Below are 19,860 nucleotides of genomic sequence, written 5' to 3'. Positions count from 1 at the left end.
ACTGCCTGACAGCAGACCCAGAACCTCTAGAGGATCAGGTTACTCTTAATTTTCGTGGCTCCAGGCTGTCTTGGCAGTATGCTAGCTCCACTTCCCAGAAATTCTCCCAAAATTACAGGCAGAAGTTTTCTGGGCCCAACGCAACAAGGCATCAACTCTCCATGCAATCCCCTCCACCAGTAAGTCACAATGACACCAGGTCGGAGGCGGTCCCTTTCAGGATATGGGGCTGACTCTAAGGCAGGGATCTCAAAGTCCCTCCTTGAGGCCCGCAATCCAGTCGGGTTTTCAGGATTTCCCCAATGAATATGCATTGAAAACAGTGCATGCACATAGATCTCATGAATATTCATTGGGGAAATCCTGAAAACCCAACTGAATTGCGGCCTCAAGGAATGGACTTTGAGAGCCCTGCTCTAAGGCTTTCTTCAGGCTTGGATTCAGATTTCATCCAACTGCTAGGTTCTGGACATCATCCAGAGCGGCTACAAGCTGGAATTCACCCGGCCTCTTAATAGATTGGTTTGTGGACTCTCTCGTGGAGCGCCAGGAAAAAGCGACTTGAGTGCAAGCCACTGTGAGCAGGCTGCTAGACATTCAGGCCATAGAGCCTGTGCTGCCCGAAGACTTGGGTTTGGCAGATAATCCATATAATTCATCGTGCTAAAGAAAGGCTCTGACAATTGGAGACCCATTCTGGACCTTACTTGCATAAATGCAGCGTTTAGGGTACCACGTTTTCGCATGGAGACTGTTCAATCTGTCATAGTGGTGGTTGCTCTGGGAGAGTTCCTGGCCTCTCTGGATCTGACGGAGGCCTTCTTGCATATTCCATTTTCCCAAACCATAGAAATTTCCTAAGATTTCATGTCCTGGAACAGCATTTCCAGTTCTTGGCCTTCCCCTTTGACCTGGCAACAACTCTCCACACATTCGCCAAAGTGATGGTGGTGGTGGCAGCCCATCTGCAAAGGATGGCTTGCAGGTGCATCCTTACCTGGATGACCTGGGCTCCCTCATTGTCCGAGGCTCAGCACACAGCAGATCTGGGTTGGATTGTGAATTACCGAAAGAGCCATTTTGTCTCTGACATAATCCCTGGATTACCTGGGTGTCTTGTTCGACACAGTTGCAGGCTGTGTCTGTCTTCCAGATGCATGCATACAGAAACTTTGCTCTCAGATATTCTGCCTCATGACCAAGCCAGCACTGTCTGCATGGGACTATCTTCAAGTTGTGGGTTCAGTGGCAGCCATAATAGATGTGGTTCCTTGGGTAAGGGTCCACATGCGCCCTCTCCAGCATGCGTTACTCACAGATTGGTCTCCACAGACAAACTCATTACAGAAGTCTTTACCTTGGATGCTGGAGGCCAGCATGGATTGGTAGCTCCACCCTCAGTCCCTTACCAAGGGCATGCCCCTTTGGATAGCATCTTGAGTAGTTGTAATGCCAGTCTTCTTGGCTGGGGAGCTCATTGCAACCATTGACTGATTCAAGGGTTCAGAGGAAGTGGAAGGGGTGTCAGAGGAAGTGGTTGATCAACCGGCTAGAACTCCAAGACATACTTCTGGCTCTGGTGAAACTACAGAAGACTCTGGAAGGCCAAGTAGTCTGGGTCTTCTCAGACAATGCTACAGCAGTGGCCTATATCAATCATCAGAGGGGCACCAAGAATGCTATCTGTGTCTGAAGTCCCGCTTGCTCTTCTCATGGGCGGAACGTCATTTGTAAGCGCTTTCAGCAGCGCAAATTGCAGGAGTGGACAATGTCCAAGTCAACTTTCTCAGCAGACAGACCTTGGTTCTGGGCGAATAGTCACTGTCAGGGACAGCATTCCAAGCCATTGTTCGCTGCTGGGGTCAGCTACAATTCGACCTCATGGCTACGGCAAAGCATAAAAAGGCAGACGTGTTCTTCAGTTGAAGATACGAGCCCGGAAGCGCAGGTCTAGACGCTCTGGTCCAGCAGTGGCCGCAGAGTGTGCTATTATGTGTCTGTCCTAAGTGGCCTATGATAGACCAAATCCTTCAAAGGATCAGCAGTCATAAGTGGGAGGTCATTCTGGTTGCTTCAAACTGACCATTCAGACTGTGATGCGCAGATCTGGTGCCTCTTTGGATGGGTCCGAGTGTCAGGTTACAAGTCCATCCTGGTTTTCTTTCCCAAGGTCCAATGTTCCTAGAATATCCAGATCGCTTTGCTCTTATGGCATGATTCTTGAACACAAAGCATTAGCACTTAAGGGTACTCAGAAGTGGACATTTCCACTCTCCTCAAGTCTAAGAATCTGACAACGGTCTTGGCCTATGCTTAGGCATGGCAGACTTTCCAGCTGTGGTGTGCCCAGGAAAAGGTGGAACCGTTTTCAGTTCCATTTTCTTTGGTGCTGGCTTTCCTCCAAACCGGCATTGACAAATGACTTACAGTGGCTTCCTATTTGAGTCTAAGTAGCTGGGCTCTCTTGTTTCAGAGCTTAAGACCGCAGATCTAAGCTGGTATCTCATTCTGAAAGTCAGATTTTTTAAGGGTGTACTATGCATGAGATTTCTGGTTGAAGCCCTGTTCCCTGAAGGAAGCATCACTGATGGATTTGATGCTCAATACGTTTTTACTGATGGATTTGATGCTCAAGACGTTTTTTCTGGTGGCTGTGACGGTGGCAAGATGGGTCTCGGAACTCCAGGCTCACTTTTGTAGGTAGCCTTTCCTTAAAATCTGACACTGGAGTCTCTTTACACACCATTCCTTCCTTCCAAACATAGTTTCAGCATTTCATGTCAATCAGAAAGTTCATTTGCCAGCATTCCAGTCCACAGGTTCCAAGAAGCAGGACCGGATTTTAAAGAAATTGGATGTGAGAAGCATGCTACTTCGATATTTGGAGGTTACCAACGACTTTAGGCTCTCTGACCACCTTTTTGTGCTGACTGATCCAGCTAAGCGAGGTGCGCTCACTTCCAAGACCATGATTTCCATGTGGATCCGAAGGGTCTTTTTGTCAGCATAAATTGTGGAAAACAGTTCCCTGATTCTGTGAAGGTACGTTCAACCAGAAGTGTAGCATCATCATAAGCAGTCTCTAGCAGAGATTGATAGGGCGGTGACTTGGTCCATGCTACATACATTTGCTAAGCTTTACAGAGTGGATGTGGCAGTAAGGGAGGACTCTGCCTTTGGGTTCTCAATGCTACATGCTGGCACAGTCATCCCACCCTAGATTTCCAGTACTGCTTTTGTATGTCCCGCTTTTCCAGAATGACACACCTATTGCACTGGAAAAAGAGATTAGGTTCTTACCTTGCTAATACCTTTTTCAGTATATAGGTATGTTATTCTGAATCCCCACCCTATCTTGCTTTCCTGCGCCTGCCTACTGTCTCATTACGAACGTTCTTCTCCAGGTTTGTTACTTGGAGGTCAGACAACCCTTTGGGGCCATAAAAGTAATTAATTTATTACTCGTGTATTTTTGATTGTTCATAGTTCTTAATGTTCCTTGGTTTGAACAGAACAGCCTTATGGGTTGGGGAAGTTTTCCCATTTCCCTACTTCACCTAATTTCGGAAGAGCTCTTGCTTGAAGACTAACTGTAGGTATCAGTAGAGCTCTCAGTGAAGTAGGAAGGATAGTGAAAAAAATCCGGAGTGGATTCATTTCGTAGAGGCTCACGGCCATGGGGAGGTAATCTGTTTGTCCAGAATGATACACCAATCTACTGAAAAAAATATTAGCAAGGTAAACGAACATAATCTCCTTTTGGTTCTTGCATTGCTAATCTGATCAATGAAATCCTTGCCACGCTTCCTAAATTTATGTGCTCACTAGTGACTACTGACAGCTACATATGTCACTAACTGTTGGTTGCTAATACAGAAACTGCTAAAATATCAGTAAAATTACAATAGTACGCAGTTGTGTTACTATGGAAGTCGTACTTAAAGCTATGGTGCTATAAAATTGGACATGTATTTTCTGGGTAAATTTTTTTTAATACTGTCTTAATAAGCACAGACTTTCACTTTTGAAAGTTTCAATAAATTACTTCAAATTTCAAGATTCCTCTCTGCACCTCGTTTTATCTAATCTATTGTAATCCTTCATTTTATATACCGCATCATCCCTGCAAAAGAGGGCTTGATGTGGTTTACATTAAGACTTTGCACAGTATATTAATTCAAAAATTTGTATAAATTATACTGTAAAAAAAAAATAAAAATTTAAAATAGCAGAAAATGAGAAAGTCTTTAATCTTTTTCAAAAGATTTGATAGGTAGTGCATGACTGAAGACTGATGGATAATTCATTCCATAAAGTGGCAAATAGAAAAGATCAAAAATGGAAGACTTGATTCCTTGACTGAACGCCTTTAAACGATGGAAAAGGGCTTAGATGCCTTAGAAGATCTAAGGCCACTTTGTCATGGCAGACCTGAAGGAAATGGTACAACTGAGTCATCTTATTGTCCACAAAAAGAAACATATAGATTGCTAAATGGTTCCTGATATTCGGGCTGATATTCAGACTGCAGGAGACAGCCCGGCTAACTACTGTGGTCGGAGCTGAGCCTGAATATTCAATACTGGCCTGTTTCCAGTGACCAGCATTGGATATCCGGGTTTTGAAAAATTAACTGGCTATGTGATATTCAATGCTAACTTTTTGGTGGCCTATCTTAGATGCTAAACTTAGCCAGCCAGCATCTAATTATAAGAGGCTAGCCAGCTAAGCCATGAGATATAGCCTGCTAGGTGCTAGCCACTAACCAGGATATTCAACGGGTTATAGCCAGCTATCTCCCACTGAATATTAGTGGCTATCCAGCCAAACTGTATTTAACTGGAATATCTGGCAGATTGTTTTAAATGCAATTATGTGAGTCAAACCTTTTTTAAAAAAATTCTTTATTAATTTTCAAAACTTCAACAGTGCAATACAACAAATGCAATGTGTAATGATACAATAAAAGCACATTCAACTTTCACATGTTCATAATTAACCATTTTCCCCCTCCCACCCACCCATCCAATAATCATTCAATAAAACACAAAAACATATATTACCATAAAAACCTTACCCTATTCTGAATATTGATATCTTCCCACCCATCCAAAGTGTGAATATTCAAAAATCAATTTATGATATAAATAACCCCTTCCCACCCTTTCCTGTATATATATAAACCAAAGTAAACAAAAAACTGACTCACAGTCATCAATTTTAATGAGATAACATATGATGCCAATGGGCCCCATATCAATTTAGATATATTACCTTATCCCAAATCTTTTATAATTGAAATAGATGGCTTAAAGTTGTTTTCTTGGTATATTTATGCTGAAGATAGTGTTACTAAAACCATTACATAATCTTTAGGGAGCAGTTCATAATCTGTGGAGTTGTGACTCAAGACAGGGGACACAAAATCCTCATTTGGGATTACAACCATAATGTCAAGTTAAGCTCACTCTGTTTTGTTTTTTTCTTCATCAGCTCATTCAGGCTGACAGGATAACTCTGATTTGGCCTGTGTGGGCTCAGTGGGAACCAGGGCTGTAGTGGAATTGTCAGCTAAGCAGTGGCATAGTAAAGGGGTTGCGGGGAGGAGGGTGGTTCGCCCTAGCTGTAGTCTACCTAAGGGCACCCCACTTCCTATCTGCCCCCCTCCCCCACTCCTCTCCTTGCTGCATGTGCCCCCTTCCCTTCCCTTATACCTTTTTTACTTCCCCGGCTCAAGGTTGCTATCCAAGTCGGCATCGGTGCTCTCTCTGACGTCACTTCTCAGGACCCTTGCCTGAGAAGTGACGTCAAAGTGCAAGCCGACATCGATGTGGGCATGCTGCTCACATCAGAGAAGTTAAAAAGGTATGGGGGAAAGGGAAGAGGGCACGTATAGAGTCGAAAAAATTACTTTGGCTAAGAAATGGGGACATAGGCTAAAATAATTTGATAAGCACTGCATCTCTCAGTTCATCTCATAAACTGATAATATTTTTAACATGTTGGCATAGCAGATGACTGCAGATGAAGATGGAAATAGCCTATCAAAACTACCCTGTACATTTTTCAGGGTTGAAATTTATGCTTTGTGCATGCTATTCCCTCTTGCCATCTTAGAACATAAGAATAGCTTTACTGGGTCAGACCAATGGTCCATTAAGCCCAGTAGCCCATTCTCACAGTGGCCAATCAAGGTCACTATCACCTGGCCAAAACTCAAGGAGTAGCAATATTCCATGCTAGAAGTGGAAAATGTCGTGTCATTACTGTTTTTGAGCTAACGCACCTGGCACTTGAGCCATATTCTTCCTACTTAAGGGTCCTCTTTGTCATAGTAACATAGTAAATGACAGCAGATAAAGTCCTGAATGGTCCATGCAGTCTGCTCATAAGTTATACCCATTAAAAAATACATGATTAGATTAACTTGTCTCTTCTTTGATATTTCTGGGCCGTAGACTGTAAAGTCCGGTATTGTCTTAGGTTCCAAATGCTGGAGTTGCCATCCAAGCTCACTCTAGCCTATCCAACCATCCCATTATTTGCAGGATATCTACCATAAAGTCTGGCCAGTAGCATCCTCATGGTTTCATATTAGTGGAGTTCATACTGATGCCTACCCCAGCCCATCCTACACCGAATCATCATATATGGGACACAGACTGTGCACGTCTGTCCAGTACCAGCCTTAGTTCTTTAATTTACATCCTTCATTTTTTAATTTGAAATCCTCTATTTTTATCCCACACTTTTTTTAATTCCATCACCGTTTTCCTCTCCACCACTTCCCTTGGGAGGGCATTCCAGGCATCTACCACCCAGGTTCCAACCCAAAGAGGATCAATACAAACAATCAATAAATATGGTCATTCTGAGGAACATCTTGCCCAAATGCTAGATTGAAATGTTTTCAAAAGTGGTTTAAAAGCTTTAAAATTCATCTCTAACCGAATCTCACTAGGAAGCTGATTCCAAAGACTAGGTGCTAAATAAAAGAACACCTTTGAATGGGTAAATTCCCATTTAGTCCTTTTGACTGATGGTAAAACCAACCTATTATCTTGTAATGATCTTAATGTTCGTAATGGAGTATATGGTATGGTTAAAGAATTCGCAGATGAAACGATTTATGTGTCAACGTTAAAATTTTAAACTGCATCCTATATGATATTAATAACCAATGATTAGAGAAAAATAATGGTTGTCATGTGATCAAATTTACTTTTATGTCCCAAAGGTTTTATTTGCTGTATTTTGTAATGTCTGAAGTCTTCTACAGTAATATTGAATTTAGAAATTCCTGCATATACTACATTACAGTAATCAATTTTTGAAATTAAAAAGGCATGAATTAATGCATAAAGTTTTTAGTATCAAAAATGTCTGGATCGTAAGGATTGAAGTGTGTAAAACCCCTTTTTTATATCTGAAACCTGTTCAGTAAAGGTTAGATGTGAATCAACCCAAATTCCTAAGTACTTGAATTTCTTTACTACCTTTAAAAAAGATAAGAATATTTATTTCTGATCTCATGCCTGTTATCCAACATGCGTGACATTTATCCACATATAAAGAGAGTTTATTTAAGTTCAACTATTGATCAATCTTTTCTAAACCTTTGTGAAGAATGTTTAGGTTTTTACTAACTGAATCAATCTTGACCAGTAGTAGAATATCATCAGCATAACAAAAGATTTTAATACCTAACTCTTCAATAATAATCAATAATTGAGCAAGAAAATGTTAAATAAAACAGGTGATATTGCTGAACCCACATGATAACTTAAAAGTTGAAGAAGTGGATTTTGATGTAGTCACTGTAAATGTCCTATTGTCCAAAAATGACCTAAACCATGAAAGGACAATAACACCTAATCCAATGTTAACGAGATTATCGATCAATAGCTGATGATCAACAAGATCAAAGGCTGACGCTAGATCTAATGAGACTACTAAAACTCTATTGATCCACTTTCCAAAGTCTCTAAAACATCAGATAAAAATCTACAAACAAGAGTTTCTGTACTATGGTACTTGCGAAAACCTGTCTGTTTCGGGTGCAAAACCATTGTTTTTTTTCAATAAATTATGTCAACTGGTCCAACACAACATGTTTTATGATTTTACTAGAAAGACACAGATTAGAGATTGGTTCCGAAGCAGTTCCTTAGCCAACTTCAAGACAGGAGTAAAAGAGTCCTGTTTCCAGACTTAGATTAATCATATTTAACAAGAATGGTAATAAACAATATCTGTCCTTACAAAGCCATGCTTTTGCAACTGGATCAAGTTGTATACAAATGTTTCTACTAGAATTGATAATTGTCATTTGAGTCATGGAACAAAGATCAAACCATTCCCATTTTGCTTTATGTTGCAGCATGTCCATTTCAATAATTCTGCCACCTTTTCTGGCTTTACAAAAGCATCTCTAAGATTTTTAACTTTTATCTATGAAAAATCCTGCCAAACTCTCTACTGAAGGCATCTGTGATTCTAATGCAACATCAGTTTTACTGGTCAAGAAATAATATAGATTAAACATTTTCTTTAGGTTTATTCTCACTTATTTTCAATGATCTAATTATAATGATCCTTTTTAATTATTTTGATTTTTTTGTTATAGAAAACCCTAAGATACTTTAGTTTAAGATATAATTTATTAGATTTAGATTTGAGCCAAGCTCGTTCAATTTGTCTACGTTGTCTTTTCAACAAGGGTCCAGGTAGTGTGCTCAGAGAGGAAGGGGTGAATTTTGGTGATGTTGTAGAGATAGAAGCAATAAACCAATAAATACAAGGGTACAGTCGTATATATAGAAAAAATACAAAAAACCGTACTGCATATTTAATTTAGCAGAAAAACCACATTCATTCCAAATCAAAGCAAAAAAGACAGAAAAGTTATAGGTACAAAAAAATGGAGAAAAACAGACCTCGTGCACAGGCAGCCAGGCTACACAGTACCCTAAGCTACCTGTATTATCACTGCTGGAAAAAACTCCGTACAAATATATATGTTCAATCTCTCTTTTCATTTCATAGGCTTATTTTTCAAAATTCATTTTCTGTCATGTATATCACAGTGTATGAACAAAGGGTTAATTTTGCATAAAACAATTGTGTAATGACTACAGCTAGGAGCAAAAGTTATTTCAATTAGTGTTAAAGCATGTGAAGGCTTTGGTAAACTTATCTTGGAAAACTCTCCTCTCAAAGCAGAAGTAGTTTCTTCATCTAATATTCCAGAATGCTTATTCCTCTTCCCGACAGAAAGCACTTCTGTTTCGCCCTATCAAGGCTACTTCAGCCATTTTGAGGGGTACCATTTCTGCTTATTTGTGGTGTTGACAGCGTTTGGAGAGAGTAGTACCGAGTAAACTACATAGTTGTTTTCCTCTGAAGTAACAATAATAATAATAACTTTATTTTTATATACTGCCATACCACAAACAGTTCTAAGCGGTTTACAAGGGAAGAGACTGTATACAGACAGCGACATTACAGAGAACTTTTGAAATTACATTGGCATGTTAAGTTTAGTCAGGTTTATCTGGAAATGTTTTGGAAGTACATCAGAGGTCAGAGAAATTTGTCAAAGAGATAAGTTTTTATTTACTTCCTAGTAGCTTTAGGCCACATTTATTTGTGTTTCTGATTTTCTGTGCCTCAAGTTGCATTTTCTTTCTATGGGAATGTAATACAAATCTGAGTGAATATTAAAAATTGATGATATATCTTATGCAAATTAATTTTTGTAAGAATTGTTAAGTGGCAATTGTGTTAAGCTATCAGCAATAATAAGAATTCTGATGCAGTGCTGGTTTATAAAACTTCTTCATATTTAGTATAAAACAATGCTGTGGTAGTGAGTCCCACGTGTCAAATGTGATGCTGCTATTCCTATTCCTATGGGCTGCATCACATTTGCCACACTGGGACTCGCTAACATGGCTTTGTAAAAGGGGCCCATAGATATTTAAAGGTTGTACCACTTGTAGTTAGACTATGGAATTAATACCTTTTTATCTGAAACATACATGCACACTTGCTTTTAGTATGTAAAATAAAACATATTAGTAAAAGATCACTATGGCTTTTTTGCGGTTTCAGAGAGTGAATCTGGCAGTGAAAGTGATGAAGAGAGTGAGGGGAAGGAGGAAGACAGCAGTGTGGAGAGTGATACCAGCTCTTCGAGTCAAGAGGACAGTAACAATGAACTAGAAAAGAAAAAAAGAGCAATGAAGAAAAGATCCAAACTCATTGAGGAAAGGTACTATAAGTGTCCCCTGATCAGAATGAGTACCTCTCTTGTGAGCTGAAACTGAACAGGATATACAGTATATTGTTAATTGATGTTTTCATAAAGCTGAAAAGGAAAAATCTATTAAAATTATTCCTTACAAATTTAAAAAAAAAATGATTTCTATCTCTTTCAAATTTTGTACGATAAATAACCAGGCTGCCTTAAAAAAAAAAAAAAAAAAAAAGGCTAGTCTTGCTCATGTCTAACTTGTACAAATCTCAAACCTACTTTCTTAAATTTGATCTAACCTTGAGAGACTAAGGAAGTACTCAAGCAGTAATCTGAAACACTTAATTACCTTTTGCAGCAATTTTGCTGAGGGCTAAAATTAAATCCTTCGCCACGTTACCATTATGAATCCAAGAAAATTGATTTTTCTAAATAATGTTATGTTAAAAAGATTATGATCTAAATATTGAAGGCAAAGGCTGTGAAGGGAGACGGTCATAAGATATTTAAATGTTAGCGCTTTTTAAGATTGCCCATTATCAGCAGCATTATCATGTATTAAAGTATCATTAAAATTTTGAGTAATTAGGACTAATACCTTGGATTGTATTAAATCTGTTTCCTTGAGTTTTGTCAGCAAGTGGCCTCTGCAGACATGATCGCCCTTTACCCTGCAGCTTGCTGCCAGTTTACTTGATGAGTTTGCAGCTCAGCTCGGTCGTGGCTGACAGCCCTGATTGGGGTGCAGTACGCACTCTGCTCCTTTTATTACAGACAGTAATTAAAGCAGCTCGCCCTGCCACTTCCATAACAAACATAGCATAATGCCCTAATTATGACTTTATTAATTTAAGTCAGGATTTAATGATTTTAAAAGTGATTTATATTGTTTTTCTTGTTCAGAACAAATGAAATCTGTAGGATAAATTAATACAGGCTTTTCATCATTGCAAAGTTAAAAAGCTAGTTACCAGTAAATTCTATTCATTAGATTAACATCTGAAACTCTGAGCAGTTAGATAAACAGTAATTATCCATCAAAATTGAGTGATGCATAATAAAATAATATTTTTACCCTGAAAACATTGCCATAAAACTTGACTCAAAATGTGTTTAACACAATAGACCGTGCAACCTGTGTATTGTGTCCAAAGCCTCTTTAATATACAGCCTTGTCCTCAAATAAAACATTCAGCCTGTTTAGTTATGCACAGCATTTTCTAGGCTCCTGTAAATGTAAGAGTTGGGATGTGAAAAAGCAAGGGGTAAAGATTAAGCTGTAAACCTAATTAATTCCTGCAATATTGTAGGTCATAGGAAAAGGGGAAGTCTAGGTGGACCTGGCAGTCTTTATTTACAATCTGTTATTTTTCTAGATGACATACACTTAACATTTTCATATTTTTTCAGTTGTTTATTTTATACAGGTTTCACAGATATAAAATCATTAAAGAATCATCTTGAGATATATTTATTAATGTAAATTTGTGGTTTGGAGCATGGTACATCAGTACACCGAGATGCACCCTGGTAGAAGAGGTTTGATGACCAATACAATTAAGTGGTATAGGCTGTACAAAATCATCCTAGAAGGTTATGTAGTAGAGTCTTGGTCGTAGTAGAGCACCAGAATGAAAATCATTTCCAATTGAAATCATGCTTTCAAACAGCTATCAAAATAGGAAAGAAAGAATAGCCTTACTAAGTGAGACCAATTGTCCAACTAGCCCAGTATCCCGTCTTTACGGTGGTCAATCCAGGTTACAAGTTCCTAGCAAAAACTCAAATAGTAACAATATTCCATGTTACCAATCCAGGGTTAGCAGTGGCTTCCACCATGTCTGTCTGAATAGTAGATTATGGACTTTTCCTTAATGATTTTTCATAAACCTTTCTGTATTATGCTGGAATGTTGTTTACTTAATGTGCGAGTTCCTGGCTTTACTCCCCCTGAACAGAAATTAGCGCCCTGTGTGTTCACTGCGGCTTGCCTTGCTTTGGCGCAATGTTGGCACACCCCTGTGATACCGAACCTTCTTGCAGTTTATTCTCGTTTGGACTATCTGCAATTGATGTCTAAATTAACGGCCTTACAGCATAACACCCTGGTAAACTACTCTAAAATATGGGAATAGTATGTCTAATGGAGACAGCACTCTACTTAAACCTATATTAATATTTCTTGGCTTGGGGTGGGGGGGAGGATTGGGGGGATGTGAAGGGGATCGTTTGGGGTTTGTATCTGATTATGCTATTGGTCTGTTTTTCTTGTATGTATTATTTTGCTTGTGTTTCTTTGGAAATTCAATAAATACATTAAAAAAAAAAAAAGAGGTTGTGGATGTAAGCGACCTTCTTGGAGATAGAGCAGGCATTCCATAGGACACATTAGAAAGATAGAGAAGAAGGGGAGAGGAGAGGAACAGAAATAAGATTGGAGAAGTTGCACTATGATTTGCATGAGTAGGGTGAGGTTTGATAAGGAGGGCCAGGATTGGGGTTGATGTCCCCAGAAGTGAGCAAAAGAGGAGTAGAAGAGTACAGAGAAGGGTAGGGGTCGTGGTATCTGGTATAACTCCTGTAAAAGAAATTATATTAGACAAAAGTATAGACTTCTGAAAGCTGAAAAGTAATCCCTGAGACTTCAGAAAAGTGATTGTCTTTTGTCCTAAGTTATTCAGATAGCAAACTGAATGTTGCCATTATTTGGATAAATTCTAGGTCTGCCCACACTGCTCAAACACCATTCACGGTGGTCTGTAAGGATATTCAGAGGCATTATCCAAATAATGTATTTAAATATTCTGGCCAGCTGCATTTATCCAGATAACAGGTGCTCCACATGCAGAAGAGACAGGAGCCATCCGGCTTAGTTTCTCCTTTGCACTCTCGGACTGAGGATAGGGCGGGTAGCCTGGTAGTTTGGGCAATTTTCTTTTCTGGCCCTAGAAACAATGACCATCCTGCGTGAAAAGGCGCAAAAGCTGCAGAGCCCAAGAGATGCCAATTAGTCATCTTTGGGTGACTCTGCACTACCTGGTACGGCTTTCTCTCTTGAATTCATCAATTTAATGTGGAAAGCCGTCCTTCCAAGGCAAAGGTGGCTGCACTTTGGATGCTGCACGAAAGGACTCAACCCCACCGGGTGCATTTCTCTCTGTCTTTTGCTGCTCAAGCCCTCAGAGATGGTATTGATGGGGACACAGATAATGATGAGTCTCTCATTGTTCCCTTATTGTCTCAGGATGCACCTCCCATTTCGGGGGATGCAGGCCTGCAGTCTGGCGCTTTGGATTTGCTGGTGGTTTTGGATCCGGGGGATGATCCTAAGGTACTACACTTCTTTGAGACTATAGCTCTGCTGGATCTCATTTTTGAGTCCCTGCAGTAGCTACATTTAGACTCTTGTCAGTTCCATCTACTTCCTCCTCTCTTATGAATGGAGTGAGGGTTCAGTCTATGTTTCCCTGGCATCCGGATATTAATGTCTTAGTCACTGAGCAGTGGGATTCTCCAGAGGGATCCCTCAGGATTGCGAGAGCCATGTCTTGGTTGTATCCTATGGCACAGGAGTGCCAGCAACTTTTTGCACAGCCTAAAGTGTATGCAGGATTACCGTATGGATGTGGTCCTCGAGGTTTTATGAGGCATTGGCCTTGGGAGGAGTCAAAGTTGTCTCAGAAGCATCCTTTGTGACATGTGGCTGACTTTCCAGGCTATGGGGCTCATAATCATAACTTAAACACGTCTAAAAACCCATCCAAGTTGGCACTTAGATGACCTAAAAGATAGGTTGTTAAAGTGCCAACAATCAAACCGATTTTCTGGACGTGTATCTGGAGGAGTGGTTAAGGCAGTATGTGGGCCAACCTAGACTTAGTCATTCTGCAGGGATAATCAAATGTTTTACTAGACAACCTGGATGAAACTTAAATGTTGTGAGTTAGACAATATAAAAACAGGTATAAGTGCCGAAAAGGTATCCAAAGTGACCAGATAACCACTGCAGAGGCAAAGTAAAGACTTTCACACCCTCCCCCAGTGTTCACTGACCTCCTCAAACATCCACGAAGATCGGAATAAAAAAGTATATACTTGTCTCCAGAACATCAGCACCTGGTATAGGAGAACCTAGTAGAGCTGTACATGGGTGTTTTAAATAGCCTTGGGGGTGGGCTAGTGAACCATAGAAAGAAGGATCCAGGCCCATAATCCACTGTAACTACTACATTTATAGTGGAACATGTGCTCCCGCCAAACCCTACTCTACTGCTATATAGGTGCCAACTGAAGCCATAAGAGCTTTTGAGGTTGTAGATAGGTGGGTATAGTGGGTTTTAGGGGGGTTCACTATAAACTATAAGGGAGTTCTGGTGAAATGTTTGTGGCACCCTTTTTGTGAAGTTCACAGCAGTGCCTTCTAAGGTGCCCCACTGCTCTGTTGCCATGTTTGGGAGGCCAGTCCATTACAAGATTGGCCCTTCCCACGTCCAAATGGTCTTGTTCGGGACTTGGATGAAATTTTGGTTGAAAATGTGGTATAAAGATAAACATTCTGGCATTCTGGACGAACAATAGTCTGGATGTCCAGATAGACAATTTTTGGGACAAAAAAAATTCTAACCACATTTTTTGAAAATGGGCATGTTCTCACTGCCGACTTTGGTCATCTAGCACCATACGTCCAAATCGGATTTAGACATATATTTTGATTATGCCCCTCCACATACACTAGACCGCGAGGGCGAGGAGCCCATACCGCAGCTCCTTTTGTCTGGAGTGAATTGTGTGGCAGATGCTCTATATGACATTATTTGTGTCATATGTAAAGCGTCAGCTTGTCCAATGTTTGCACGCAGAATGCTCTGGATCAGAAAATGGGCTGGAGATTCCACCTCTAAAGCTACTCTTAATAGACTCCATTTTAAGGGGCAGCTGTTATTTGGAAAGGGTCTGGATGATCTTATAACTTATGTAGTGGACTGTCGACCCAAGACTTTGCCTGATAGCAGACCCAGAACCTCTAGGGGCTCATGTCGCTCAAATTTTTCCAGCTCCTCTTCCCAGAATTACAAACAGAGGTTTTCTGGATCTAGACCAGTCTTCATCACCCTGTGCTGTCCCCTTTACCAAGAAATCGCAATGATGCCAAGTAGGAGGCGATCCCTCTCAAGATTGGGGGTCGACTCTCAGACTTTTTGCAGGCCTGGGTCCAGATTTCGTTTGACCACTGGGTTCTAGACATCATCCAATGCAATTATAAACTGGAATTTGCCAGACCTCTAATGGATTGGTTTGTGGACTCTCCCTTAGGGTGCCTGGACAAAGCTTCCTGAATGGAAGCCACTGTGAGCAGACTACTAGATATTCAGGCCATAGAGCCTGTGCTGGCCAAAGCATTGGGCTCAGGCAGATACTTCATTGTGCCAAAGAAAGGCTCCAATGATTGGAGACCCTTTTTGGACCTTAGCATGTGAATACAGCACTTGGGGTCCTGTTTTCACATGGAGACAGTTCGATCTGTCATAGTGGTGGTGGCTCTGGGAGAGTTCCTAGCCTCTCTAGATTTGATAGAGGCCTACTTGCATGTTCCCATTTTCTGAGTCCAAAGAAAGAACCTTGGGTTTAATATCCTGGAACAGCATTTCCAGTTCTCAACCTTGCATAACAGCTCCCTGCACGTTCATCAAAGTGGTGGTGGTGGTAGCAGCTACCTGGACGACTGGCTGATCTGGGCTTCCTTGTTGTCCGAGGGTCAGTGCATGGTAGATCAGGTGATCCAAGTTCTAGAGGGTCTGGGTTGGATTGTGAATTACCGAAGGAGTTATTTGTCTCCGATGCAATCTCTGGAATACCTGGGGGTCTTGTTTAATATGGTTGTGGGCTGTGTCTGTCTTCCAGAGACATGCAGATTGAAGCTTTGTTCTAAGATTCAGTGCCTTCTGTCCAAGCCAACTCCATCAGCATGGGACTGTCTTCAAATGCTGGGTTTTTTAGTGGCCATGATAGGTGTGATTCCTTGGGCGAAAGCCCCTTTGCATTCTCTCAAATGTGTGTTACGCACTGGTCTCTGCAGACAGATTCATTACAGAAGTCTTTACCTTGGATGATGGAGGCCCGTGCCAGCATGGATTGGTGGCTGTACCCTCAGTTCCTTTCCAGGTGCATGCCCTTTCGCATAGTGTCCTGGGTGGTAGTGATGACAGATGCCAGTCTCCTTGGCTGGGGAGCACATTGCAACTGTCGACATATTCAAGGGTGTTAGTCACCCTCCCAGAAGTAGTCGATCAACCAGCTGGAACTCCGAGCCATTTGTCTGGCTCTGGTGAAATTTCAAAAGATTCTGGAAGGCCAGGCGGTGTGTGTCTTCTCAGACAATGCTACAGTGGTAGCATATGTCAATTGCCAAAGCGGTACCAAGAGTGCACAGCTATTTCTAGAAGTCCACCTGCTCTTTATATGGATGGTTAAAAAAGAAACGACCTGAAAGGCAGTACAAAGTCAAAAAATTCTGAGAGTGATATTACGGCGATAAAAGGTGTGAGAGACTTTCAAATAATAATATATATAAAAAAATTTTAAGAAAAGGGATATCCTCAGTGTGAAGGATCAGCGAGGGGAGGAGAAACCTCCAGTGCTTCACACTCTAAGGCAAGGGCAAATAGCCCCTACCTGCACACCATCATTGGATATCTCCTGTGTGCCTCAACAAAAACTTGTGAGAAATAGTGCAGTGAATAATTACAAAATCACACAATTAAATTAAATCAAAGCCAATATACCACTCTGAGAACCCCCCAGCCAAATAAATAGAAAAATAAAAATAAGCACAGACTTAGCTTGGATTGAGAATGAACAGTGAGGAGAGGAATCCAGGGAATAGCTGATTCAATATATTCCCTTCAAGCAGGGTTACATGGGTGGAACATCATCTGCAGGCAATCTCGGCAGCGCACGAAGTGGGAGTGGACAATATACAAGCAGATTTCCTCAGCAGACATACCTAAGTTCTGGGCAAGTAGACTCTGTCAGCTTCAGCATTTCAAGCCATTGCTTGCCACTGGTAGTTCAATCTCATGGCGACAACAAAGAATAACAAGGCAGACAGGTTTTTCAGTCGAAGATTCAAGCCTGGAAGTATGGGTTTGGATGCTTTAGTCCAGCCTTGATACTTTTTTACGTCTTTCCTCAGTGGCCCATGATAGGCCAAATCCTTGAAAGGATTGCAAGTTATCAAGAAAGGTTATTCTAGAAGTTCCAGACTGGCCATGCAGACTGTGGTATGCTGAACTGGTACGTCTTCGGATGGGTCTCAAGCTTCAGGTACATCCAGATCTCCTTTCCCAGAGTCCACTGTTTATCGAAGATCCAGATCGCTTTGCTTTTACGGCATAACTCTTGAATGTGAAGTGTTAGAACACAAAGGATACTCAGCAGTGCTCATTTCCACTCTCCTCAATGTCTAAGGACACTCAGCAGTGCTCATTTCCACTCTCCTCAATGTCTAAGAATCCATCTATGGTCTCATCATATGCTAAAGCATGGGAGACTTTCCAGCATTGGTGCACCCTAGAACATGAGCTGTTTTCAGCTCCGGTTTCTGTGGTGTCGGCTTTTTTCCAAGCCACCCTGGACAAGAAACTCATTGTTTCCCTTAGAGTCCAAATCGCAGGACTCTCTTGTTTCAGAGCTCGAAACCACAGATCTTATCTGGCATCTCATCCAGACATAGCTAGATTCTTCAAGGGTGTATTGTACATTAGACCTCCTGTCAAAGTCCCATTCCCTTTGTGGAATCTCAATGTAGTTCTGAGGGGTTTCAATCAAGCCCTGTTTGGACTACTGAAGGAGGTGTTGCTGATGGATTTGGTGCTCAAAGTAGTTCTGGTAATGGTGACCTCGTCGAGATTGATCTCATAACTCCAGGCTCTTTCTTGTAGGGAGCCTTTCCTTAAATCTCTGACACTGGAGTCTCCTTGTGCACCGTTTCTTCCTTCCTACCAAATGTTGTTTCAACATTTCATGTCAAGCAGGAAGTTTGCTTCTCAGCGTTTCAGTTCACAGGTTCCAAGAAACAGGACCAGATTCTAAATAAGTTGGATGTGAGAAGAGCACTGCTTCGATATCTGGAGGTCACCAACGATTTTAGGCTCTCTGACCATCTTTTTGTACTGACTAATCCAGCTAAGCGAGGGGTACCAGCTTCCAAGGCCATAATTTTCAGATGGATCCAAAGTGCCATTTTGTCAGCATATGTTGTTTGTGGGAATCAGTCTGTTTCTATGCGGGCGCATTCAACCAAAAGTGTAACTTCATTGTGGGTAGAAGCTAGGGCAGTTTCTCCAGTGGAGATTTGTAGGGTGGTGACTTGGTCCACTCTTCTTATATTCACTCTGTTTTGCAGAGTGGATGTGATGGCAAGGGAGGATTCTGCCTTTCGGTCTTCAGTGCTACGTGCCGGCACAGTCATCCTGCCCTAGATTTCTGAGACAGCTTTTGTACGTCCTGCTTGTCCAGAATGACACACATATTGCGCTGGAAAAAGAGATTAGGTTCTTACCTTGCTAATATCTTTGCCAATCATTCCTGTGCCTGTCTACTGGGCCATGAAAAATATTGTATTTCTAGTGTTGGTAGGGGCACTAATTGAGCTCCTCTGATGCTTCTATTGGCATTTTGTTTATTTATTTTGAAAAATGTATATACCGCCAAGAATCTCAGTGGTTTCCAAAGTTGATGTGTGATTTTTCTCAGTTCATATCTTAGTTGTTGGAGCAGAACAGATCTGCTTTTGGGGATGGTATCCCTTTTCCTTACTTCTCCTAATTTCGGAAGAGCTCTTGTTTGCTTGGGGACTAACTGTAGATGGCAGTAGAGCTCTCTGTAAAGTAGGAGGGTTAGAGAACAAATCTGGAGTGGATTTCTTCTGCATAGGCTCGTGACCTGGGGGAGATAACCCACTTGTCCAGAATGACACACCTATATACTGGAAAAGATATTAGTAAGGTAAGAACCTAATCTCTTTTTGTGGTTGTACCTGTACTGACTGTGCAGTAGATAAAACCCAACAACACAAGCACAGTTGAAAGTAAACTTGCACTGTGTAGTGCAGCCCAAACATCGTTCCTGGATAGACTCAATGAGACACATTGTCAGAGAGCATCTGCTATTATTTGTATGTTATTGTGTTTTTAAGTACTAATAATGACTAGGGATATACTTATTTAATTCTGCGATGAAACTATAAATATCACTCTTTAAATCACAGCTCTAATTTACTATATTTTATATAAAATCATTAGTAAAGTGCTCAGACCCGTAACCAACTTGTATTGTGATAACACAAGACTATGATTCATATGGGACCATCATCGCTCTTTATGGTCCCAACACCACTCGCTGAATGCCATTCATAAATGAATAAATAAATACAAATAGCTATTCAACTTATCTGAAGCCAGTGGTTGTTGACAGCTGTTCTCTGTTAACCATAGTCTGGATTTAAAGTGCTAGTGCTCAAACGTGCATTGAAGTGAAACTCTAGCCATAGTAAAATCGATGACCCCCCGACTCGAGTTTCGCAGACTCTTCCTCGGGAGAGGACA

General features: G+C 41.0%; 1 protein-coding gene across 2 annotated transcripts in view; it reads left to right on the top strand.

The window, feature by feature from the left end:
- The window catches only part of AP3B1 (adaptor related protein complex 3 subunit beta 1), a 516,639-nt gene that overhangs the window by 268,103 nt on the left and 228,676 nt on the right, over positions 1–19,860 (top strand). For both annotated transcript variants that reach the window (XM_033929417.1, XM_033929426.1), the window contains exon 19: positions 10,114–10,273. In XM_033929417.1, the coding sequence (XP_033785308.1) occupies positions 10,114–10,273 (160 nt within the window). The remainder of the gene's footprint in view (positions 1–10,113; positions 10,274–19,860) is intronic.

Source organism: Geotrypetes seraphini, chromosome 1, assembly GCF_902459505.1.
Source record: "Geotrypetes seraphini chromosome 1, aGeoSer1.1, whole genome shotgun sequence".
NCBI classification, from domain to species: Eukaryota; Metazoa; Chordata; class Amphibia; order Gymnophiona; family Dermophiidae; genus Geotrypetes; species Geotrypetes seraphini.
This window is presented reverse-complemented; position numbering and strand designations above follow the sequence as displayed.